The sequence below is a fragment of the Danio aesculapii genome, chromosome 13 (genome assembly GCF_903798145.1).
Source record: "Danio aesculapii chromosome 13, fDanAes4.1, whole genome shotgun sequence".
NCBI classification, from domain to species: Eukaryota; Metazoa; Chordata; class Actinopteri; order Cypriniformes; family Danionidae; genus Danio; species Danio aesculapii.
In genome coordinates, this window is record NC_079447.1 from 31826919 (window position 1) to 31853438 (window position 26520).

General features: G+C 37.8%; 1 protein-coding gene across 1 annotated transcript in view; it reads right to left on the minus strand.

The window, feature by feature from the left end:
• The window catches only part of camkmt (calmodulin-lysine N-methyltransferase), a 269153-nt gene that overhangs the window by 35757 nt on the left and 206876 nt on the right, over window positions 1-26520 (minus strand). Inside the window, exons 5-8 of the mRNA XM_056470723.1 lie at window positions 24707-24761; window positions 17557-17620; window positions 8203-8269; window positions 7112-7186 (exon numbers count right to left, since the gene is read on the minus strand). Of these exons, the coding sequence (XP_056326698.1) occupies window positions 7112-7186; window positions 8203-8269; window positions 17557-17620; window positions 24707-24761 (261 nt within the window). The remainder of the gene's footprint in view (window positions 1-7111; window positions 7187-8202; window positions 8270-17556; window positions 17621-24706; window positions 24762-26520) is intronic.

Genomic DNA, 26520 nt, shown 5'->3' on the forward strand with positions numbered 1-26520 from the left:
CATCATCATAGACACAAACTTCATCACTCATACACACAGACACAGATACACAGACACACACACTTTTAAACTTGCTCATTTATTCAAAAGAGAAACGCTGTTTTTATTTCTCTCCAGTTTTCCACCAAAATAAAAGATTTATTGTTTCATGTCTGCTGTTTCACCTAAACATTGCTTATGCACTAACAATACAACTCAATAAAGTATATAAAAACACCATGTGAACAAACAAGTCAAATGTCAATTCATAATATTCATAAAACAATAGGCGAAAGAAACCTGGATAACCTATCAGAGAAATTTTCAGGTGTGCCTCTGATAGATATTTAACTACCACTTTACTGTATATTTACCTAAACATGGCTGAAAGTTGTCTCAATCAAAATGTTTATTCCACATTTACAATTGTGAATAGTGTTGTGCACTTTTGAACTGTTTCCTGAAATTGCACTTTAATACCAAACGTAAACAGGGGAGCTCAGGCCTTAATATACGACTTGCTAAACCTACAAATGCAAGGGAAAGAGGAGCAAAGAAGACAGAATGTCAAATGACAAAACTACAAAACACATTTCATATACACTCACCCGCCACTTCATTGGGTACACCAGTCCAACAGGTTGTTAACGCAAATTTCTAATCAGCCAATCTCATGTAGACATGGTCAAGATGATCTGCTGCAGTTTAAACTGAGCATCAGAATGGGGAGAAAGGTGATTTAAGTGACTTTGAACGTGGCATGGTTGTTGGTGCCAGACGGACTGGTCTGAGTATTTCAGAAACTGTTGATCTACTGGGATTTTCACACACAACCATCTCTAAGGTTCAAAGAGAATGATCAGAAAAAGAGAAAATATCCAGTGAGAGGCAGTTCATTGGGCGCAAATGCCTTGTTGATGCCAGAGGTCAGAAGAGAATGGCCAGACTGGTTTGACCTCATAGAAAGGCAACAGTTACTCAAATAACCACTTGTTACAACCGGGGTATGCAGAAGAGCATTTCTGAACGCACAACACATCCAACCTTGAGGTGGATGGGCTACAGCAGCAGAAGACCACACCGGGTGCCTCTCCTGTCAGCTAAGAACAGGAAACTGAGGCTACAATTCTCACCAAAATTGGACAATAGAAGATTGGAAAAATGTTGCCTGGTCTGATGAGTCTCGATTTCTGCTGCGACATTCGGATGGTAGGGTCAGAATATGGCGTCAACAACATGAAAGCATGGATCCATCCTGCCTTGTATCAACAGTTCAAGATAGTGGTGGTGTAATGGTGTGGGGCAGGGGTTCCCAAACTTTTCAGCCCATGACCCTCAAAATAACAATGCCAGTGACTCGCGACCCCCAATATTTTATATAATATATAATATATACAAATGCAAAATGGCTCAAACACAGCAATAGGCCCAATCTTTTCTTTGTTTAATTTTGATCATCCTCCATGTTCAGTCGTGGCCTGTATTTAATTTTATTGTATGCGAGTGCCGTAAAGGTGTCAGAAAGTTTACCCTGGTGCCATGAAATCAATCTGCTCCATCTGACCCTATTGCTGTGTCTTTAATCTAACGTAATGAGATCCCAGGGGTCGCAATCCAATTGGAAAAAGTGTTGTTTTATAACTATTATTGTAAATATAAATATGGTAACTCTATTAGTTTCATAAAATGAATTAGATTTTTGGGAATCACCAAGCAACCCCCGCTAATTATCCCGTGACCCCCTCGCGGGGTCCCGACCCTAACTTTGGGAACCACTTGGCACACTTTGTACCAATGTACACAATTAGTACCAATTGAGCATCATGTCAACCTCCTTGAGTATTGTTGCTAACCATGCTTATGCCTTTATGACCACAGTGTACCCATCTTCTGATGGCTACTTCCAACAAGATAACGCGTCATGTAATAAAGCATGAATCATCTCAGACTGGTTTCCTATACATGGCAATGAGTTAACTGTACTGAAATGGCCTCTACAGTCACCAGATCTCAATCCAATAGAGCACCTTTGAGATGGAATGGGAGATTTGCATCATGGATGTGCAGCCGACAAATCTGCAGCAACTGTGTGATGCTATTATGTCAATATGGACCAAAATCTCTGGGGAATATTTCCAGTACCTTGTTGAATCTATGCCACGAAGGATTAAGGCAGTTCTGAAGGCAAAAGGGGTCCAACCTGGTACTAGATAAGGTGTACCTAATAAAGTGACCGGTGAGTGTACACTGTGAACAATCCAAATGCAAAAAAACACATAAAAACTTGTGGTTAAAATAGCAAATTACTCCTTTACCTACTCAGTTTGTGTGGAAATATCACTTTAAACAAAACTGCTAAAGTCAAGTAAAGAGCTGTGTGCTTTAAGTGCTAATTTCAAGCTTTTGTCAACTCTTAGCGTAGCTACAAAACACAGTTTTCAGAAAAGAATAGCATAGTCTTGTGAAGACAAAGACGAGGTGAAAGAGAGGGCTGTCTTTTGGAAGAACCTTTTGCTATCATAGCCACAGCTACGTCTCTCTGTCTTTCCTCCTAGCGTGAGCGCCGCCGCATTATGTTCTGCCTTTCTTGACGATTGTCTGAAAGACTATAATTAATCGGAGCAGAAGTGTGGCTGTTGACCTTTTCGCAGGTGATCGTCAGCATGGCTATGTTCGTTAATCGCCGAGCGATCACTCTCCTGACGACGGCAATTACAGATGAGTTGCCGGTGCAAGCAACGGGGGGACAGCCAACGCGGCGTGATTCATCCTCACATACGTTCTTCCACTCTCTCTCGCTCACACACACACGAATGCAGTATCTCCTTACTACACACAAATCAATCTCATGCTGGCCCTCTGCTGCACATTTTACCTGCGTATTAGCTGCCATTTGTCTGACATTAGAATAATAGTAGGCTGTGCCAGGCTTTAGTGATCATCGCCAGAGAACACACAGGTATCATTATACCCCGCCTCCATCAGCCTCACCACTTTGTGCTAGATAGAGACAATGCCAAAGAACATCCTGTTTAGAGCTGCGCTTATAACAGTGTAATAACAATGTAATAAACTATAATAGCATCACAAAAAGTTTGATAAGGAAAAATGCATATGATTCGAAAATATGTATAATTATGGCACTAATTAGGGTTATTACGACTCATGTAATGAGAGCAGGGATTTTTTAAATAGAATCGGGTGTACTGATATAATCTGACTAATAATATGCTGGATTTGTTGGTCATTTTTGGTGCATTAAATAGGTAGATGTACTATTATTAACTAAAACATTAACAAATATTACATTAGTGAAGCACATTTTAACATTAATAAGAAGTTCATTCCAAAATGATCCACACTTAGTCATCCTGATGTCATTTCAAACCTGTGTGACACGCTGCAGGTAAATTTGGCAGTCAGTTAACAATTTAATTTTGTTCTGTACTCGCACTGTTTAGTAAATTATAGAAGTAACAACTGCATTAAACAACTGAATCATCTCAGTTTGTGAAAAATGCATTTAAAAATATTGTTAATTATTAACTTTTGGTTGCTCTGACAGTTTTTTAAAAATGAATCATACACTTCTGTATGCGGCTAAGCATGGAGCAAGAAATTACTAAAACAAGGTATTTATTCATGTCTTAGTCTTGTCATATTTTGCTATAAAAACAGCAAAAAAAAAAATAAAACTAAAAAAATTCCAAAAAACTTTATACTGGACCACTTCTATAGCTACTAGAATGGCCATAGCGGTCATTCTGACCTTTCATATAAATAACTTTTTTACCTTTTAATAACATTCAAAGCTTCTACTGAGGTTTTAGAGTTAAGCTGTGCATGCTTGTCATCATATTTTACAATAGTAAACCCTAAAAATACAATCTTTTTGGTTTGTTTCCTTAAATTGTGTATGATTTTTTTTTTTTTCACAATAGAAAAAATGTTGTTTTTGAAAGTTCTGTTTTTGCAATCAGAAGGTATATTTTTGTTAGCAATAAGTATTATTAACAAAGTTATTAAATTATTAAAAATTTAAAAGGTCAAAATCACAGCTTCGATAGTTCTGGTGTTGCCTGGTATAAACCTTTATTACAATATAAACCACAGGAGAGGGCAAATTATTCAGTAGGATAGCGCTCCTCATACTTCAGCCTCCACATCAAAGTTCCTTAAAGCAAAGAAGGTCAAGGTGCTCCCGGATTGGGCAGCCCAGTCACCAGACATGAACATTATTGAGAGATGAAGGAGGAGGAGGCATTGAAGATGAATACAAAGATTCTTGATGAACGCTTTGTTTGCAATTCCAGATGACTTTATTAATAGATTATTTGAGTCAGTGCAGAGATGAATGGATGCAGTCCTCCAAGCTCATGGGAGTCAAACACAATATTAATTCTTTTTCCACTGCACCATGACTTTATATTCTATACTGCACATTATTTCTGGTAAGTGACATGACTTTTTTTTTAAGCAAAGTCAGACCTTACTGTCCTAATTAAATAATTAAAATCAAGGCATGATCATATTTTATTTTGCTAAAATAAGTGCAATCTAGAGGCCTTTGCCTTTCATTTAAGCCACTTCTGATACCAAATGATCAACTAAAAGTCAAGTTATTATTCATTGTTCCTAAAACTTGTATAGGCGACAAGATTTTGTCAGGTGGTGTGTGCTTAATAGGCACCCCTTAAAAGTGGACATGGCAACACGTCAAAAGCATGCACTGCAAAACATGACAACTCAACTGGTGGAAGTTTAGTTAAAATGATCAACAGTGAAAGTGTTTGATCGCTGTAATAGTACTTTGGTCAGACTGAATACTGAATACAGTGTCAATCATTGCAATGGTAGGAGTGACATGAATGATTTGTACACACATAGTACAATAATTTTGGCAATTAATTCCTGAAACTTTACAGAGTATGTGGTTTCTTGTGCTTGGACGCACCTCTTGTGTACAGATTTCATAGACCCTTGCTCATTGTTTCATCATAACTCTACATCACTTTCAGATGAATAGCTCAATCTGACCCACTAGTACTACTGAATGAATAAACCCATGTTATGTGGCTTTTGATTGAGCAGGAAAGCAAGCAAATGAAAGGAATAGGGATGGCGTTTACATGATATGGATTTGGTGTTTTGACAATGTATGAATCATTTCCTACAGCATATCTTATAACAAACAGATATTTGGTGAAGAGTAGTTGGTCTTTAGGGCATGTTTGAACACACTTGACCTCATGAGTGTCTATGCTACAAAGCAATACAGATGAATGCATTTTAAACTACCTCTGGAAGTGGTCAATAGTGGTCAAGCTTTTTAGCAATTTACACCTGTATTCAGGGTCGACCACTTTGGATCAGACTGAAGAAAACCTAGGGCTGGGCAATGCAATCTCGATTAATTATTTTCCACACTGAACAATAGCGATATATATTTCAATATCAGTTGATAATACTTCCAGATTTAAAGGACTATTCAATAACTGAAGCCACAAATTAGAGGGTCGATAAAATTCAAAACCTATTTTCGGTGGCCGAAAATTTGGTGCATCTCTAATATCAACACACATCTAGGTTCCCATTGTTCTACATTTCTGCTGTGCAATTAATACTACTACTACTACTACTACTAATAATAATAATATTAATTTCTTTAATTTATATTGTGCTTTTCTAAACACTCAAAGCGCTTTACACAATGGGGGAAATCTCCTCATACACCACCATTATGTAGCATCCACCTGGATGACCCGATGGCAGCCATATTGCGCCAGACCGCACACCACACACCAACTGATTGGTGGAGAAGAGACAGAGTGATGAAACCAATTACGATATTGAGGTGATTAGGAGGCCATGATGGACAGAGGCCAGTGGGCAAATTTGGCCAGGATGCTGGGGTTAAACCCCTACTCTTTTTTCAAAGGATATCCTGGGATTTTTACGACTACAGAGAGTTGGGTCCTCAGTTTAATGTCTCATCTGAAAGACAATGCTCACTGAGTAGTATAGAGTCCCCTTCACTATACTTAGGTGTTAGGACCCACACAGACCACAGGTTAAGCGCCTCACTAACACCACTTCTGATTACCCATCCAGGTACTGACCAGGCGCAGCCCTGCTTAGCTTCAGTGGGAGACCATGTGAGAGTTGCAGAGAGCTAGCTGCTGGCAAATTGTCTCTTTTGGATCTATTGATCTAATTGGCTCTTAGATCAATATAAAGTTAAAAAGTCCAGAGCTTGTTGTTATTGACATACATTTTATAACAATTCAATATAATATCGTTTATCAGCCCAGCCCTAGGAAAACCTATGTTAATATCAGGTGTAAAAAGGCCTTAAATTATGTCAGAACTTTAATTTCTGTGTAAATCATAGCTTAACAACTAAGTTAGCACTTAAATATAAAGCAATCCTGCTCATTCTGATCACACAGCGCTTCACTATGCAGGATTTCCCAAACCGTCCAAGTTATCCTCAAATAACATCAAAACCATGTGCATTACATAATAAATCTGAATGTACCAGTAGTAAAAATTTACATTCAAATGAGCATAAAGAAGACTAGTGTAATGCACACACACGCAGCATTAAATTTACACAGACACACAATTGAAGAAAAAAAACAATGGTTCCACATGTTCAGAGCTGGCTAATTGAAATGTTTGTATTGCTCCACAATCTCTCTCTCGCTCTCTTCCTCTCCTTGCACAGGCATAATTATTTGCAATTTGCCTAAGACATCCATTTGCTGGGACGCCAAGCATGAAAAAGAGGCAATTTCTGAAAAATGGAAATGCCTGGCGGAGCTGGCGGAGAGGAAATAATGCAATGCCATCCGCAAGCTGATGGCTGCCATCTGATAAGCGTTACGGGCGCAGGAATATTAATGGCACATCACCGGGACACAAGGTGCACACTTTCATTGAGGGTGTAGACATATTGTGGCTGGAGATGCTACTAAAGTGTGAGATATGATATTTATTTTGTAATAGCTGCGAGGACGGCTGGTTTGGAGAGATTTGGACCAGGTGGATCAGGTTTGGACTCGTTCGATGCACAATTGTGTGCAAGTGTCATCTCGGAAAAACTGACAGTTCAACAAAAGGCTCAACCTACCAGTCAGCGCACATCACCACGTCAAAGCGACCCTCCAGAGAAGACACATCAGCCTCATTGTCCCATCTCACCACCCTGAAAAAAAAAAAGACAAAACCATCGTCATACAAACCCTCTTGCCCAATTTATCACTCACCCCTCACCTGACACTCGTTTTCATGTCTTGCGCCGCTTGTCTGGCGGCAATTGTCTTCTCTCTTTTCTTTAAGTGCTGGGGCCGGTTTCCAGGCAAGCAAATCTGATTATTAATTAGCCATTATTAACAGTCAGTAAACAAAAATTACGTCTTGTGGAAATACAATCTCCTCTCTCAGCGGGGGTCCGTGCCGCTTATTCACTGACTTGAGAAAGCGAATCCACTCCCCCCCCCCTCCCTCAACCAATCACACGCGACCTTCACCCCACTCAAACCGCGTGCTCTGACAGGAAGCCTAATCTCTAAAGAAAACAATCAAAGTAATGCAGGCTAATTATACGTTTACTCTTTCACTTCATCAGCCCAGTGTAAATACACAGGGAGGGGGACGTGTGCGGAGCAACAGAGAGGAGAGCAGACGAGAGGGGGAGAGAGTGGTTAGATCACTGAGTGCCAAAATTACTTTTTAGGTGATAATGCATTTGCGTGATGGTGTGCGCAGTGGATGAGCTGTGTTTTGGCAAATGTGAGAAAGGGGTGCTAGTGTGTGTGTGTGTGTGTGTGTGTGTGTATATGTGAGTGAGTTTTCTAGATGAGGGCGTTCAATCACGGAGAGTGGCTCATCATCGCTCCGCCTGGATACATCTCTGTGTGTTTGAGAGCGCGGCGCTCGCTCCACAGGCTGCCGATACCTTGTTATCGGGCCAACTGGGTTCAGGGAGTGACACGGAGCCTTGCGACCTCGTTTTTGCCTACTTATTGACACTATTATGTCCTGAACACAAGTGCTGTAAACGCCACTTTACCCAAACACACTTTCCCATACTTCATGGCATGCTCAAATATGCACGTTGAGCGAATAATAACACTTGAATATGTATTGACATAAGAGATGGACTTCATATGGCTGTAATGTAAAAGCAATATGTGTGGAGATGCGAGAAAAATGTCTTACCTGCTTGACACGTTGGTAGACAGGAAGAGCCCTTCTCGTCTGTTTCTCTCAATTACGCTGCGTACATCTAAAAATCTTGGTTAAGAAATAAAACACTGCTTTGTAATTAATAAAAGAATGCAAACATTTGAAGATGGATGTACAGTTGAAGTCAGAATTATTAAGTTGTCCAACTTTGGTGAGTCTGTAAGAATTGTTGCCTCAGTTTCCTGTTCTTAGCTTACAGGAGAGGCACCCGGTGTGGTCTTCTGCTGCTGTAGCCCATCTGCCTCAAGGTTGGACGTGTTGTGCATTCAGAAATGCTCTTCTGCATACCACGTGTTGTAACGAGTGATTATTTGAGTTACTGTTGCCTTTCTGTTAGCTCAAACCAGTCTGGCCATTCTCCTCTGACCTCTGGCATCAACAAGGCATTTGTGCCCACAGGACTGCCACTCACTGAATATTTTCTCTTTTTCGGACCATTCTCTGTAAACCCTAGAAATGGTTGTGCATGAAAATACTCAGACCACCCCGTCTGACACTAACAACCATGCCACGTTCAAATTCACTTAAATCACCTTTCTTCCCCATTCTGATTGTCGGTTTGAACTGCAGCAGATCGTTGCATTGAGTTGCTGCCATGTGATTGGCTGATTAGAAATTTGTGTTAACGAGCAGTTGGACAGGTGTTCATCTATCTGTGGCATCTATCTATCTATCTATCTATCTATCTATCTATCTATCTATCTATCTATCTATCTATCTATCTATCTATCTATCTATCTATCTATCTATCTATCTATCTATCTATCTATCTATCTATCTATCTATCTATCTATCTATCTATCTATCTATCTATCTATGCTCCTATAGAAACATACTCTAGGTAAGATTACTGTTTCCTTGTTTAGATATCTCCATCATGTCAGGCCCTCTCATGACGTCAACTCAGACAGTCCGTTTGCTTCTCTCTCCACACCTCACCTCATCCTCAGATTACCACTGAGCGCCAAACCAACTCATGCAAAGAATCACCATAGGTAATCAATAGGGAGGCTTTTAACCTGCGGCCATCTCCTCAGATGGGCTTCCACCCATTGTGGTTATACTGCGGGATTGATGTCAGTGCATCTATGAATAGACCCTTCGACAGTTTTAAACTAATTCAATTACGATTTCTCGCTTTTTTGGCCCCGCTTTCTCTTTCGCTCCATGGAAAACAAGCGTAGCAAATCCAATCTATAGTGCAGGGATGGAGGGCAAATCCCTGGATGAAAGGCTGGGTGCACGCGTTACACTGGAGAGAGTGGAAAGCTTACACTGTAATCCCATCAGGAAAAGAGCACTGGGGGAGAGGTCAGCGCTGGCCAGACACAATATCATCCAAAATAAACTTCCTGACCAACACCTGGACATTGAATGTCTTATGAAATTTGAGCACTGCTGCTTAAAGGGATAGCACGCCCAAACATTAACATTAAATAGATTAAATGAATTTTTAAATGAAAAAAACAAACAGAATTAAAAATACATAATAATTCTAAGATTTATAAAAAAAAAATGTATTACATAAGATAAATACACTCACCGGCCACTTTGTTAGGTACACCTCACTAGTACCAGGTTGGACCCCCTTTTGCCCTCAGAACTGCCTAAATTCTTCGTGGCATAGATTCAACAAGATACTGGAAAAATTCCTCAGAGATTTTGGTCCATATTCACATGATAGCATCACGCAGTTGCTGCAGATTTGTCGGCTGCACATACATGATGCGAATCTCTCGTTCCACCACATCCCAAAGGTGCTCTATTGGATTGAGTTCTGGTGACTGTGGAGGCCATTCGAGTATAGTGATCTCACTGTCATGTTCAATAAACCAGTCTAAGATGGTTTGTGCTTTATAGCATGGCACGTTATCTTGCTGGAAGTAGCTATCAGAGGATGGGTACACTGTGGTCATAAAGGGATGGACATGGTCAGCAACAATACTCAAGGAGGTTGTGGCATTGACAAAAATGCTCAATTGGTACTAATGTGCCCAAAGTGTGCTTAGAAAATATCCCCCACACCATTACACCACCACCATCAACATGAACAATTGATACAAGGCAGGATGGATTCTTGCTTTCATGTTGTTGATGCCAAATTTTAATCCAACCATCCGATTGTCACAGCAGAAATTGAGACTCATCAGACCAGGCAACGTTTTTCTTATTTTCTATTGTCCAATTTTGGTGAGTCTGTGCGAATTGTAGCCTCAGTTTCCTGTTCTTAGCTGACAGGAGAGGCACCTGGTGTGGTCTTCTGCTGCTGTAGCCCATCTGCCTAAGGTTTGGACGTGTTGTGCATTCAGATATGCTCTTCTGCATATCTCAGTTGTAACAAGTGGTTATTTGAGTAACTGTGGCCTTTCTATCAGCTGGAACCAGTCTGGCCATTCTCCTCGGACCTCTGGCATCAACAAAACATTTGTGCCCACAGAATTGCCTCTCACTGGATATTTTCCCTTTTTCGGTATATTCTCTGTAAACTCTTGAGATGGTTGTGTGTGAAAATCCCAGTAGATCAGCAGTTTCTGAAATACTCAGACCAGCCTGTCTGGCACCAACAACCATGCCATGTTCAAAGTCACTGAAATCACCTTTCTTCCCCATTCTGATGCTCAGTTAGAACTGCAGCAGAGTCTTGACAATGTATACATGCCTAACTACATTGAGTTGCTGCCATGTGATTGACTGATTAGAAATTTGCTTTATAGTTTTTAATGAAGGAATAAAAAAATACATATTACATCGGTAAAATTAATAATTAAAAAAATAATAAATCTATGATAAATACAGAACTATTGAGTCTATTGACTCTAACTATTGAGAAAAACTGCAAAAATGTAGCAATAGTGTAGCTTACTCAACTGAAATAATGCTGCTTCTTTTAAAAATTTTATAAAAATGACCCAGTGGTTCAGGATTACCCAATTTTCACCCAAACAGATTACATTAAAGCGATCATTTAATGACAAAAGTATTACTGTGAAGCAAAGTGATCAGTCTGCATAAGAAACTACTGAGTATTATTTACAACATTATTACACATTATTATTATCAGGGAAAAGAAGCAAATTTTTTTTGTTCTTTCAGGTATTCCAGACTGATGGTTTCACTTTGTAAGACCTCAATGTATTGCCATGAGCTATGTTAATTCAATTCGATTACTTATATAAACTGTATACTTGTATATACAGTTGAAGTCAGAATTATTAGCCCCCCTTTGCATTTTTTCTTCTCTTTTAAATATTTCCCTAAGGATGTTTAACAGAGCAAGGAAATTTTCACAGTATGTCCGATAATATTTTTTCTTCCGGAGAAAGTCTTATTTGCTTTATTTCGGCTACAATAAAAGCAGTTTACCTAGTTAACCAAGTTAAGCCTTTAAATGTCTCTTTAAGCTGTATAGAAGTGTCTTAAAAATATCTAGTAAAATATTATTTACTGTTATCATGACAAAGATAAAATAAATCAGTTATTAGAAATGAGTTATTAAAACTATTATGTTTAGAAATGTGTTGAAAAAATCTCCGTTAAACAGAAATTGGGGAAAAAATAAACAGGGGGGCTAATATTTAGACTTCAACTGTATATACACATGGCGTCACTGTGGCACAGTGGGTAGCACGATTGTTTCACAGCAAGAAGGTCGCTGGTTTAAGCCCCGGTTGGGTTGGTTAGCATTTCTGTGTGGAGTCTGCATGTTCTCAGCCTGTTCGTGTGGGTTTCCTCCGGGTGCTCCAGTTTCCCCCACAGTACAAACGTGGTATAGATTAATTGAATAAGCTAAAATGGCTGTAGTGTATGTGTGTGGGATGCAAGAGTGTATGGGTGCTTCCCAGTGATGGGTTGCAGCTGGAAGGGCATCCGCTGTGTAAAACATATCCTGGATAAGTTGGCGGTTCATTTCACTGTGGCAACCCCTGATTAAAAAAGGGAGTAAGTCGAAAAGAAAATGAAAGAATATATGCACATACATATACTGTAATGCAAACACACAAACATTACTGTTTCCCAGTACTGTTGCCATTACTGTCATCCCATTCTCTAATACAAAGGAGAAAAAAACACACACAGTTCTCTCAAGACACCATGTCACTCCCCGGCCTCTCCCGATCATCAGATCATCTCTTAGCTTTCTATTATGGCAGAAAGATCTCCGAAACAAAGCACTGCCAATTAATGCTCTATCAGCCTACAGCCAGTCCTTTCACACTCTATGACAGGAAGCGGTTCAGAGACAGACTCCCAATGTTTTGAGTACGTCTTGCTCTGCTCCCTTTCCCTCCATTTTCTTTTAAACAAATCTCGTCTCAATGAGGAATTGTGTTAATTTCATGCCACGGCCATTGTTCTTTGAGTCTTGATATTCAATAAAAGCTCATTGTAGTGGCAGTGCTGGCTGTTGTACTAACGAACGTGGGCACAGTAATTTCGCTGCGTTTCTCTGTCACGTCTGTCGTCTCCGTTTTTCCTGCTTTTGTAAGCCGAGCGACGTGGCTAATCTGAGTGATTGCGCTTGCAAGACGAGAGAGACGGAGAGAGCCGAAAAAGGCAAAGAAAGGCAGCGAAGAAAGAAGGTTCGAGCTGCACCCTGTCACCTGTTTAAGCTTCATCCGCGCTCCTGGCGAAGGGGAAAGTCAATAGAGGAACGAAGGAAAGGGGGTGAGGGTGAGAGACAAGGAGCAGGTGAGTCAACACACACAGCGGTAGCCTTCAGTGACATGAATATGTATTAAACATGCTAAATGCAGGTTTCGGGTGTCAGCTGGGTGATTTGCCTCACATTCAGATATATTGAGGGGTGTGTGTGTATGTGTGTGTGTGTGCATGTGGGGGTATTCTTTGCATGTTAAGAACGGCTGACTGAATATGTGTGTGCGAGGAAGTAAGAAACATCTAAGAAAAATAGGGGTTAAATAGACAGAAACGGTTTTCTTTTCAGGGCTACATTATCTGAAAGCATACACACACCAAAGTAATCAATGTCTGCACTAAATAAAACGATACGAAATAACTTGTGTGGTGTTTCTATTGACATTATTCTGCAATGCGGAAGTAAACTCGTGTTTGCGATTGTTTTAAAACTTCCTGTTTAGCTCCATGGGAGAAATGACTAGGAATAATAAGGTGCCAATGGCTGCGTTTGCTTGTACGTAAAGAAGGTTAAAGGTTAAAAAGGAAACACTTTAATATAAAATCATTAGGGGATTTGCACTGGGTAATTAAAAGAACTGAATTATAGGAACTAGCCACAAGGCCTAGGTCCACAAGACCCTATTTCCGAGCAGACAATTTTCTTGCATGTATTCACCATAACTAAAAACCCTAAAGGGAATTAATAGCACTGTATGTAATCTTTGCTACTAGGGGGCGTGTATTCACAACAAACAAATGTATGTTTTGATTACAATAACTGAGTGTGGAATCACGGGAGTTGTTGTCTTCAGTACATCCTATGGTACTGCAGAAATCATGTTCATGGATGAGTGGTCCCCACGTTTTTTTATCTCTGTAAACCGTTCAACGTTTGACATTTTTACTGCGGACCGGTGGCGGAAGGTGTTGGGCGAGGGAGGTTCGCAGGTTGCTAGGTGTTTTCTCAAAGGATGACAAGCTGACAAAACATTGCTGTCACTCTGATTCAAGTTTTATTTATAGAGAAATTTCTTTTGGGGTGTTCTGTGTTGGTCTGAGATAATTTCTCTACCGAAATGTGTACCGAAAGCTGAAGTTGGTCAGTCAGTTCTTGTCACGTGACAGGTGGTGTGTTCGTGGCATTTATTAAACTGTGTGCATCTGGCAGGCGCTAGCGACACGTCGCATGCGCGCAAGCCACCAACCTGCATTGCAAATAACGAACTTGCTCGAACTCTAGAAGAGACACAATATGCGAACAGCCCCTAAAAGACCGCTGTCATTTGCGATCTCCAGCAGTTGATCTTCTTGCACTGACATGGTGGATTCACCTGATTTGTTGACACAAATGAGTTGCGGATCTATTCCTTAACAGTTTGCGGGTCCTTCACTGGGCCTTTTCCCCTTAGCAAAGAAACTTTTAAAAGACGTCTGTTTCTTACTCATTTTGCTGCTTGTGGGTTAAATTTGTGTGCTCAAGTGACCGAGATGTAACAAGAGAATATGGTCTGTTTTCAAAATAAAAGATATTTCAAAATAAAAGCTCGTTCAGACTCTAATAAATAATAATAAATAAAACGGAAATAATTAATGATTTCTTGTGTAGACTGGTACCAATTGATCCATTGGCCGGTACCGGTCCATGGCCTGGTGGTCTAGGACCATTGAGTTAAAGTATTCAAAACTTATAATCAAGGTACGAGGTAAGGTTGAAAGCTGTCAAACTGTGTAAGAGAAATAAGACCACTAAAGTAATTGCTGAGGAGAAACGAGTGCGACGTGGCGCAAAAAAGAGCAGAGCTTTTATTATGCCACAGTTGACCACTTCCTACTAAATACATTGCAAGTCTCTCCTATAATGCTTCTCTGTGCAGTATAATAAAACAAACAACATATTAAAGTGTCTCTGGTGTTTTCTTGCTTTCTATAAAACCAAAGGGGAAATTGAGAAAATGTGACATCATTCATTCATTCATTTTCTTTTCAGCTGAGTCCCTTTATTAATCTTGGGTTGCCACAGCGGAATGACCCGCCAACTTATCCAGCATATGTTTTATGCAACGGATACCCTTACAGCTGCAACCCATCTCTGGGAAACATCCATACACACTTATATACACTCATCCACAATGGACAATTTAGCTTACCCAATTCACCTGTACCACATGTCTGTGGACTGTGGGGGAAACCGGAGCACCCGGAGGAAACCCACACAAACACGGGGAGAACATGCAAACTCCACACAGAAATTCCAACTGACCCAGCCGAGGCTTAAACCAGCAACCTTCTAGCTGTGAGGTGACAGCACTAGCTACCGTGTCACCAATGTGCCATAATAAGCTAGCTAAAATGGCTTATTTCTCTAGATTTACATAAGTGAGCAAAAAGTATAACACTGTTCTAGTGTTTTTGGATATTTTAATTAAAACTATTTAATTGTGTTGTCCTTAAGCCAGCAACATTAACCATGGAGACCATTGGAACATAACCTGGAATAGGATTTCATTTTTGTGGAAGCATGTGAATAAGGATCACTTCATGTATTGTGGTAAAAAAATACATTACATTATTTATATTTATATACAGAGCTTGACATAAACACCCGCCAAATGTAGATTTCAGCTGTGGTGGGTTAGACAGCTGTTCCCACTAGCCACTTTGGCTGGTTGAAAATATTTTTTCAATTGTAGTTTTCTTAAAAGCAGGGTTCCACAATGAGCATGACCAAAAATAATTGTGTTCGCACAAGCAAAAGAAAGCAGGTGAATACCAAATGAGAGGACGACTGTGCATGCTCCCATTTACTTGTGCAAAGCAACTGCGCCTAGAGCAAACACAACTGGTGCGATCAGTTCTCTTTGAAATAGACTGGACAAAAAGCGATGATCAAATTTTGATCAAAGCTCAATTTTTTTTTAACCTATATGTATCCTTTTGTAAACAGCAGTGGTTGCTGCTCTCGCTTGAACTATTCTTTGAACAGATTATTAATGGGCCTATCATTAACCGTGTGCGCGTGATCATCCTTTTATTATCGTGCACAGATTTTTTTTGTAATTGCTTTCTTTTGCTTGCAGTTATTTTTGTTAATATGGTGTAATTATACTTTTTTTTTACAATATAATTGCTTTAATATAAGATTAACTCCTCATTTATGTGTAGTTAACTGGTAATCTGGGACCTATAGAAAGGACAGATTACTGTGCATATTTTAGATACATGACAATAATTCACTTTTAAATGTCACAAAAAATTGAAATGAATGAGGAGGTATATGGACATTACAAAAATCTAAATTTAGTAATTTTAGCATGTCAAAGTCAAATATATGCATTAAAAATATATTTTTCCAACAACAAAATTGTGGCTAGTGAAAGTGCCATGTGGCTAGTAATGTTGGAAATCTACTAGCCACAGTGGCTGGAGATCAAAAAAGTCAATGTCAAGCTCTGTTTATATATATTATTTATATTTATAAATTTACAGCACTGTCTAGATGCAAATGTTTTCAAAAACACAAAGATAAAATGTTTTCATTTTTAGAACATTTGGATTGCTTGTAATGTAAGCAATCCAAAGTTGCCCCATTTTGGACAGCAGTGCAAGTATACCTTGTAGGAATACCGTGATCCTCAACATGATATTGAACCATTTGGGACAACCTCCACAGATAGGTAATTTTTGAGATTTTTAAACAGCTCTCATTTGAGATAAATAGAATTCACCATTGCTGAATAATAGTTTAATTAGTTGAATAATAGTTTCTTATTGAAATAAAATAAAAAAAAAATATTACTAACCACAAGACTTTTTAAAAATAGTCCATAGTTCTTTAAGTAAACATAATCATGTCACCAATAGTTAAACTAGATCCTTCATTCGTTTTCTTTTCGGCTTAGTCCCTTTGTTCATCAGGGGTCACCACAGCGGAATGAACCGCCAACTTATCCAGCATATGTTTTACCAACGCAATGTCATGGCAATTCATTGCTTTTTGATTTAGTGGCTATTTCGTGTGAATTCGTATGATCTAATTCGTACAATTTGCTCATCCCCCAATGACGGTTGGGTTTAGGGGTGGGGTTGGGTGCCAAGTCTCCTTTTTAAAATCGTACATTTTCGTACGACTGAACTTGTTAGCCACTAAACTGACAAAACGTAAAATACTTTCATTTTCTTGTGAGATCAGGCTGGTTTTAAGCAGCAGATGCCCTTCCAGCCGCAATCCAGCACTGGGAATCAACCATAGACTCTTGCATTCACACCCACGACAGCCAATTTAGCTTATTCAATTCATCTATACTGCATGTCTTTGGACTTGTGGGAGAAACCCACGTGAACACCAGGAGAACATGTAAACTCCACACAGAAATACCAACTGACTCAGCCAAGGCTCGAACCAGCGACCTTCTTGCTGTAAGGCGACAGCGCTACCCACTGCACCATCGTGTTGCCCTAAACTAGATTATGCTTTACTAAAATATTTTGTTTATACTGCATATTCTCTCATTTCGTCAGTGTTTTGCAAGAGTCTGCTCTCACCTCATACACAGATCTTGTCTATCTGTCCCTTTTCTGCTTCAATTTCACCTGACAAAATCTCCCTTGAAAGTCACCTACCTATGTAGGGAGCGAGAAGCTCACTAGTTTTTGAAACAGACCCCATACCAATCCATAATGCAAGGATACTCTGAATTGCCTTCTCGTTTCCATCAGATAGCAGCACTTCCTTCACATCAGCACAAACTGCAATCTGTAGCAAAAGAGAGAGAAAAAAAGATAAAAAAATAAACAAAGCCATAAATAAATAAAACAAAAGCAAGACATCCTCAGCCCACTGTTTCTCAAGCAGTCATATCAGAAGAACGCTGATTTTTTAAAGCCATACTCCAAAAAAAAAAAAAATAGAGACCACCCATCTCTCTTTCTCCCCTGATCCATCTCTGCCTGTCTGTCTCAGCCCTTTTTTCATTCTACGTCTGCATTATTTTAATCATTCAATCAAATCAGTCAATACTTTTATCATTCCCGGTGGCTGGGAGCCCTCTATCTTGCTATCACTCTGTCGGGTAATTGCATTGTGACAGGGGATGATGGCGAGCGCCGAGCCTTTCATTTGCAGTGTGGCGTTTATCAGACGGGGCCATCGCGCTCTGCTGTCACTCCGTACTCGGCTCGCGAGGCCTGCCTGATGCCCTTCATATAACTTTGTACTGCCGAGCTCCTGCCTTTTTGTGCTGCTCCGCTGTCAGCTCGTTCTGTCCCCTTTTTATACAGTCTTTTCATTCAAGTAGTCGTCTTTATCAGAGGCGCCGTGTAACAGTTGTTTGGAGAGGCGCAGTGGGCAGAGGCAGCGTGTGTGTGTGTGCGCCTTTGTAAAAGTGCTTGCGAGGTATTTGTGTTTTGAGTGATCCCGTTTTGGATTTCTTCTGATATTTTCTCAAACACAGAGGTAAAATAAATTGTCACATCTATCAATGCAGACTATTTTATAATTATTTTTCTTACAAGCCATGAAAAGTGTATTACTTTTAAATGATTATTATTTGTAATCAAAGTCATTATGAAAATGATTATTATTAGGCTGTTTACCAATAGCATTATTAAAAATATTTGTCTATGTGCTACACTACAATTATAAAAAATGTGGAAAAATGTGTTATGATTTTAGTAATTTATCTTTTTTTTTTGTTTGAACATTTTAATTGTCAAAGATTCCTTAGAAAAAAGTGAATTTTCGACAAAGTTATTGCTTATTAATTATGAAATAATAAGAACACAGAATATTGATAATAAAAATTATTCTTGAGTTAAGAATTTGCACGATATTTCAAAATATTAATGCTGATTTTTCATTTCAAATGATTGTAGACTTAATATAAAATAAAATATATATAAAAAATAAAATAAAATAATATAAATTAATAAAATAAAAGTAATTAAAACTAAATAAAATAAAATTAATTTAAACTAAATAAAATAACAAAATAAAATAACAAAATAAAATAAAAAGAAATAAAATAATAAAATTGAAATAAAATAAAATAAAATAAAATAAAATAAAATAAAATAAAATAAAATAAAATAAAATAAAATAAAATAAAATAAAATAAAATAAAATAAAATAAAATAAAATAAAATAAATAAAATATTGCCTGGATATAAGTTAAAACTCTTCTGCTAAATTTTATTTAAAAGTTATATTGTGACAGTTTTACATTTAATAACTATAACAAAGGAAAGAATACCATAATACTTCAAGTATCGGAAATTAATAAGGGCTTGTGGCCACTAAAATGATCCAAAATTCTATATTCTCATAAACTTTTTTAGCAATAATCAAAAACAATGATATTGATAACACTGTAGCTATAGCCTTTTAATGCGAGGATTCCCAACCACTGGGTCACGACCCAGTACTGGGTTGTGAAAAAGTTGCTACTGGCTCACAAGAATGCAAAAGTTACCTTATATGAGATCCCACTTTATTGTGAGTTTCCCCTTTAAGAACCAATATCCATATCTGTGACCATCGTAGACCAGACATCGGAAGACCTGCGCCACTCTACTACATTCTAAACATTTATGCTGCATCCCAATTCGCATAATATCCATCCTAAATAGTATTCGAAAATATAATTAGCTGCTGCATCGCAATTCTCATACTATCCATCCTAAATAGTATTTGAAAATAGAATTAGTTGCTGCGTCCCAATTCTTATACTATACGTCCTAAATAGTATATGAAAATAGAATTAGTTGCTGAGTCCCAATTCGCATGCTATCCGTCCTAAATAGTATTTGAAAATATAATTACTTGCTGCATCCCAATTTGCATACTATCCATCCTAAATAGTATATGAAAATAGAATTAGTTGCTGCATCCCAATTCTCAAACTATCCGTGCTAAATAGTATTCGAAAATATAATTAGCTGCTGCATCGTAATTCGCATGCTATGCATCCTAAATAGTATTTAAAAATAGAATTAGTTGCTGAGTCCTAATTCTCATATTATCCGTCCTAAATAGTATATGAAAATAGATTTAGTTGCTGAGTCCCAATTCAAATACTATCCTTCCTAAATTGTATTTGAAAATAAAATTAGTTGCTGCATCCCAATTTGCATACTATCCATCCTAAGTAGTATATGAAAATAGAATTAGTTGCTGAGTCCCAATTCACATACTATCTGTCCTAAATAGTATTTGAAAATATAATTACTCGCTGCATCCCAATTCGCATACTATCCATCCTAAATAGTATATGAAAATATAATTAGTTGCTGCATCCCAATTCGCATACTATCTATCCTAAATAGTATATGAAAATAGAATTTGTTGCTGCATCCCAATTCTCATACTATCCGTCCTAAATAGTATATGAAAATAGAATTTGTTGCTGCATCCCAATTCTCATACTATCCGTCCTAAATAGTATATGAAAATAGAATTTGTTGCTGCATCCCAATTCTTATACTATCCGTCCTAAATAGTATATGAAAATAGAATTTGTTGCTGCATCCCAATTCTCATACTATCCGTCCTAAATAGTATATGAAAATAGAATTAGTTGTTGAGTCCCAATTCGCATTCTATTAAGTCTCCATAATTAAGGGCGGGGCCACTTGAGTGACAGCTAGGTCTCGCTGGTCGCCGTCGCCGGCTGATTAGCGGCTAAACTCGGCATATACATTGTTTTTTTGTTTTGTTTTATGTGGATTTACATAGTCAATTGCTTTTTGAAATTATTTCTTACAATTTTCAGATAATACGGCATGCTGTGTGCACTTAATTGTGCTCACAAACCATTCACGTGGCCTCCATTTTCCAGGTGAGTGAAATTATTATATACTTATCATTTCTATAAATGTATTTGTTTTATTTAAGATAATTTATCTTTTTTTTTTGGTTACCCCGGTTGGCGATGGTTGGCCATGCCCACTTGTAGCTTCATTTGCGCTCTTCAGAAACCTATGGATGACGTTACGGATACTACGTCCATATCTTTTACAGTCTATGGCTACGAATAAGCTTGCAGACCTCTGCTTTAATTAGTTCCTTTTTTTAAACTTTAAACAATTTTTACAGTTTGTTGCTCATCATAACAGTTTACTGTAATCATATTGAAGTAAAAGGTTGAAATAAAATAGTAAATATACATTAAAGACTACTGTATACAGACACCATTAATAAGATAATTGTAAAAACTGCCCTTAAGACTTTTTAATACCACTGAAAATCAATATTGGCACAACTATTATGCCTTAATGGAAAAGTTAATGTTGTCACTCTGCGTATTACTGACAAATATCCAAACAATATTTTATAAGCAGACAGATTAAATATTTAAAATTTAATTTCTCATGTCAAACTAAAACATCATATAATATCATAGAATCATATGATTTCCTGTGTGGGTTTTTTTCCCTGTGGGCAAGAGTCAGGTCATGCGGCTTGCACCACCAGCTAGCCATATGGGCATCAAGACCTGCAGGAAAAACCAACCAGTCACCCAAGAAAAACAAGGGGCGGCACTGCCAAAACCACAGCACTCCAGGCCACAGGACACAGGACAGCAGCCATCTTCATGTAAAGGACTTAAATAAACACAAGCATCAAATAGAAACAAGTCAGACCTGCGAAAACGAGGAATGCAGGTTTAAAAAAAAAAAAGAGGCATCGAGCGGGGGGCGATGAGGGCGATCCACTGGCGGTCCGTAATGTCACAACACGGGGGTATTGAGTGGAGAGATACGGGAAGGCTGGTCTTGTGAAGGCGAAATCGATAACATGTTAAGCCTGTCCATCTGGAGAGGCTACTACAAACTACTATACACCACACACAGCCAGAGCCGGAGCCACTGGTGTGTGTATCTGTGTATAGACTGTGTTTGGAGGTTTATGAGGATGAATTTGTGACATGGTTTGACCTAGGTATTATGTTCAGGTGGATTATGGGTGCATGCCCTGTGTCCTCGGAATTTAAAATTCTTAAAAATCACATGTCTTTTAACATTCAAAATTTGAGTTGGGGGTAGGGGGTAGAGTAAGGCAATATAACCTACTATCTTACATACTCAATCTGACAAAAGTCTTGGAACAACAAATAAAAACTTGACCTCTGGTTGATGATTTGGTATCAGAAGTGGCTTATATGAAAGGTAAAGGTCTCTAGATTACGCTTATTTTACCAAAATAAAATATGATCATGCCTTGATTTTTTAATGATTTAATTAGGACAGTAAGGTCTGACTTTGCTTAGACAATTTGCCCTCTCCTGTGGTTTGTAATGTAATGAGCCGCACAAATGTCTTGATACATCAGGCTGTTGATGTTGCCATCCACCCTGCAGATCTCTTGCACACCCCTATACTGAATGTAACTCTAAACCATGATTTTTCCTTTACCAAACTTGACTGATTTCTATGAGAATCTTGGGTCCATGAGGGTTCCAATAGGACTTCTGCAGTATTTGTGATGATTGGGAACAGATGATTCATTGGAAAAATTCACCTTCTGCCACTTTTGCAAATGATCTACTAGAAGTTAAGTTATTATTTGTTGCTCTTACAACTGGGATCAACGACAAGACTTTTGTCAAGTAGTCTATATTAATTTTACATGTATAATTTTTACAGTATAAATTAGGGATGCACTAAAGTTTTGGCCACTGAAAAAAGTCATCTGACAATGGCATTTTTCTTTTTCATCCGAAAAGATAAAAAATGCCAAAAGTAGGTGTGTACCGGATGCAGAAAGCACTGTGCTGTATAAACTTTCTTTTTCATGAACTATGCAAAGGCCAAATATATTTTTGCTGCATTCAAGAGTGCATACAAGTGCGGAGCGCACACAAAGTGGTCAAGGATCAAAATACCATAATATTCCACACTCTAGGGCAGGGGTTCTCAAACTCGGTTCTGGAGGTCTGGGGTCCTGCAGATTTTATCTCCAACTTGCCTCAACACACCTGTAAGAATGTTTCTAGAAAGCCTAGCAAGAGCTTGATTAGCTATCCCAGGTGTGTCTGATTGGGGTTGGAACTAAACATTGTAGGACACCGGCCCTCCAAGACCAAGATTGAGAACCCCTGCTCTAGGGCAGTCGCGAGACAATGAGAAGGGGTTAGGGTTCACGCTTGGTGATTTCCAAAAATATTATATATGTTATTAAACTATTAGAACAACCATATTGTATCTATAACCTACAGAAGATAAAAATAGTATTTAATAGTTACTCAAAAAACCAACATGCAAATAAAAAGCCATCAGCCTTTCAGTTCTTTCACCATTGGATTGTGACCCCTGGGGTTAATTCGCTAAATTAATGACACAGCAATAGTGTTAGTTGAAGCACATTGATTTTACGGCACGATGTTAAACTTTAACACCTTTACAACACTTACGTACATTAAAAATAAAGGCCACAATTTAACATAGAGGAGGATGATCTTCAAGTGGCAGTCTCCAAAATTAAACCAAGAATAGTCTTGTGCTGTAAACATTGTGTCTTTCTTTTCTTTTCTTCATTTTCAAATGTATTTATTTATTTTATGTAATCGCAGATGTTATAGTAGGCTATTTCCATTTGCACTGATCTGCAGTTGTAATCAAATGATGTTCAGGTTAGTAATGAACATTTATACACAAGTATTTATGTGTATAAAGCATCTGTTTTGTGAGAAGTGCTTCTCATTTGATATATGAACGGCCAGTACAGCTTTATTTTGACATTTTCTCGAGCAAGAATAACATTGACTGAAACTTTCTGTCATACACCACACCCACCAAAGGAGTACCATTGATACCCTTTTAGCAGTGGAAACGCAAGCCAGATAAAGGTGACCTGTACCGACCTGTATCATACCGTATTGTATCACTCAGTGGAAACTGGCCATTAGGCTGAGGCTGGTTTATACTTTCATTGGTCATCTGGTCAAGTAGGATGATAGACCCATTCTTGAGCCTTGCTTTACACTACATTGACAATGATTATAAGCTGCGCTAGAGATACCTTGAGACGGTATATTTTTCATTACAATAAAATTATTATTTACATTAAAATATTTGTTTACAGAAGATGCAAGAAATACTGCTTAAAATATTATTTACAGGTGACTACTTTTAAAATGAAAAACACTGAAAATAATTAATTTTGTTTCCAAAAATGCAAGTTATTTAGGCAATGTGTGCTTTAATTTCAGTTGTTCAACGTTCAGTAAATAATCATAGATCGTAGATTTCCTTCAGTTATTTTAAAATCAAGCAATGCACCCTTCATTCAGAAATCTCTCACTTGTAATTTGTGAGCATATTTACCGTAAAAAACCTGTCAGTAAACTATGAGGGCAAATAAAATAAATAAATAAAATAATCGTTGATTAATGGTAATCGAGTTAAAATGTTCAATTAATCGAGATTTTAAAACAAACTTAAATTATTTAATAAAATAATGAATAAATATTATAAATAATTATCAGGTTTGGTTTCACTTTTAGTCAAGTGCATCCAAAATTTCAGTTTACCTTTTGTTGCATTCCTAGTATAAAATACATTACACCTATGGAGAATCCTCATAAACTACTGAAACCAACATGTGTGTGTGAGCATCAGATAAAGTGCCTACATATGCTCACCGTGTGTTTGAGCGCTTCTGATGAAGTTAGTCCAGTGGGCCACATGTGTTTATGGTCACTGAGGTAGAAATGTCAGTGTGCGCTGGCCGATTTCATGTTGCCCATGTTAGATTACCCATGCTGATGCAAATTGCCCATTTGCCTGTGATTGTCTGTCTATGTGAGCAAACTGTATGCCATTTTTGCATTCACTTTTGACTTACCATGAGGCCGGCGAGACATGTCATTCCTCCACCCAGCTCACAGACCGAGGAGCCCCTGAGAGACAGAGAGACACAGAGGAGCCTGCTGAGCTGTTTAATAATAAAATTGTAGAACACAAGGATGAAAATGAAGTTTTTGAGCTCAAATGAGAAGAAGAGAGGAAGATGGGAGTGATAAACAAAGAGGGAGAGAAAGAGAGATGGCTGTTGTGTCTTGACAATAATGCTAATTAACTTGGCCGTGTTGGGGGATGCCATTGATTGCAATGCAATTCCACTGGGCTCATTGATCTCAACCTTCCTCTGTGCGTGCGAGCGGGTTTATGTGTGTTTACAAAAGAAAGTGCAATTGTGTGTTTTTTTTTTTTCCGGTGGAAATGCACATTTGCAGGAAAAGAAGTTGATTAAACGTATAGAGTGATTTTGCTATTATTCCGTACTGGATTGTGTCAGTAGTTTCGTTTTATAACGAAGAGGTGCAAATGGTGTCTGAATTGTTTTGAGCTTGTCAATTTTTGACCACTTCTAGAGGTAGTCAAATTGATTGGATTGCTTTTTCCAATTGTGTTGTATTTTCCAAAATTCCCCGCATGACAGTTTTTTTTACTGTGGTTCTTTTCACATCAGTACTAAAATTATAGATTTGGCTACTAATTTTTTATAAATAGTGTAATATTGTCAGATTTTTTTTTACCTAAATACATAAAATAGACCCTTCAGTCTTCAATCTTTTTTTTTTTCGTGAAACTACAAAAACATACTTCAGCATACAATTGACTGGGGTTTATGGCTAAAATGAATGCCATAACCCAGATTAACCCAGGGCAGATTAACCCTTGTGTACTGTTAAAATGTACTACCCTTTTGCTACTGTAGGGATGAAAACATCCACTGAATTAATAAATACTTTTTTTGATTTTATTTTTCATAAATCTGTTAATCAACCTCAGTCCTGATCAAAACTACTAAATGTTTTGAAAAATGACAGGATTTTAACTCTTTAATAGCCAAGCTCACAAATTATATTACTGATTTGAGTGTTTTTTCCTTTTATCACATTCTTCCATTTATCACAACATTGGCCTTGGTGCATCGCTAGATTTAAAAAATTTTCTCTCTATTTTACTGTTGGTGGCTGTTATTGCCCCATTGACCTCCAATATAACCACATTTGATGGTGCATAAATACAGAATCTTTGTTTTTATTTACTCTATGTAGATCTGAAAGCTGAGATGCATATTTTGATTTTCTCAGACACGTCAAAGTAAATGCGCAAAGATCACTCTCACACTCACAGAAACACACTTCAATTCTCTAGAAAATCCAGTCACTAAGGTTTTTTTTTTTTGCTTAGGCCTATCTATAGGGTTAATGAGGCCAAGTGATGATCAACAGTACATCAAATGTTTACCTCTTCCCAGGGAAAACCACCAAAAAACAAAAATGCATGATTATATGGTGTCATGGTTTTGTAATAAAAAAATGTTGTTCTAATGGAAGTCAGTTGGACAAAAATCACCAACAGTTAATTAGGGAGAAAAAAATTTAATCAATAAAAACAATGCATCAAATGCAATGTTGTTTCACATGTCCAAGATTGTGATAAAAGGTTAAAAAGAACTAGACGACAATTACTTTATATGTTGAAAATACGACATTTTGTGGGTTTTTTTTCCATCAAATCAGTGACATCATTTATGAATTTGGCAATTAAAGATTAAAATCCTGTAATTTTCTAAGCAATTTAGTAGTTTTGATCAAGACTGAGGTTGATTAAAAATAACTAAAGTTAAAATAATAAATGTATTAATAA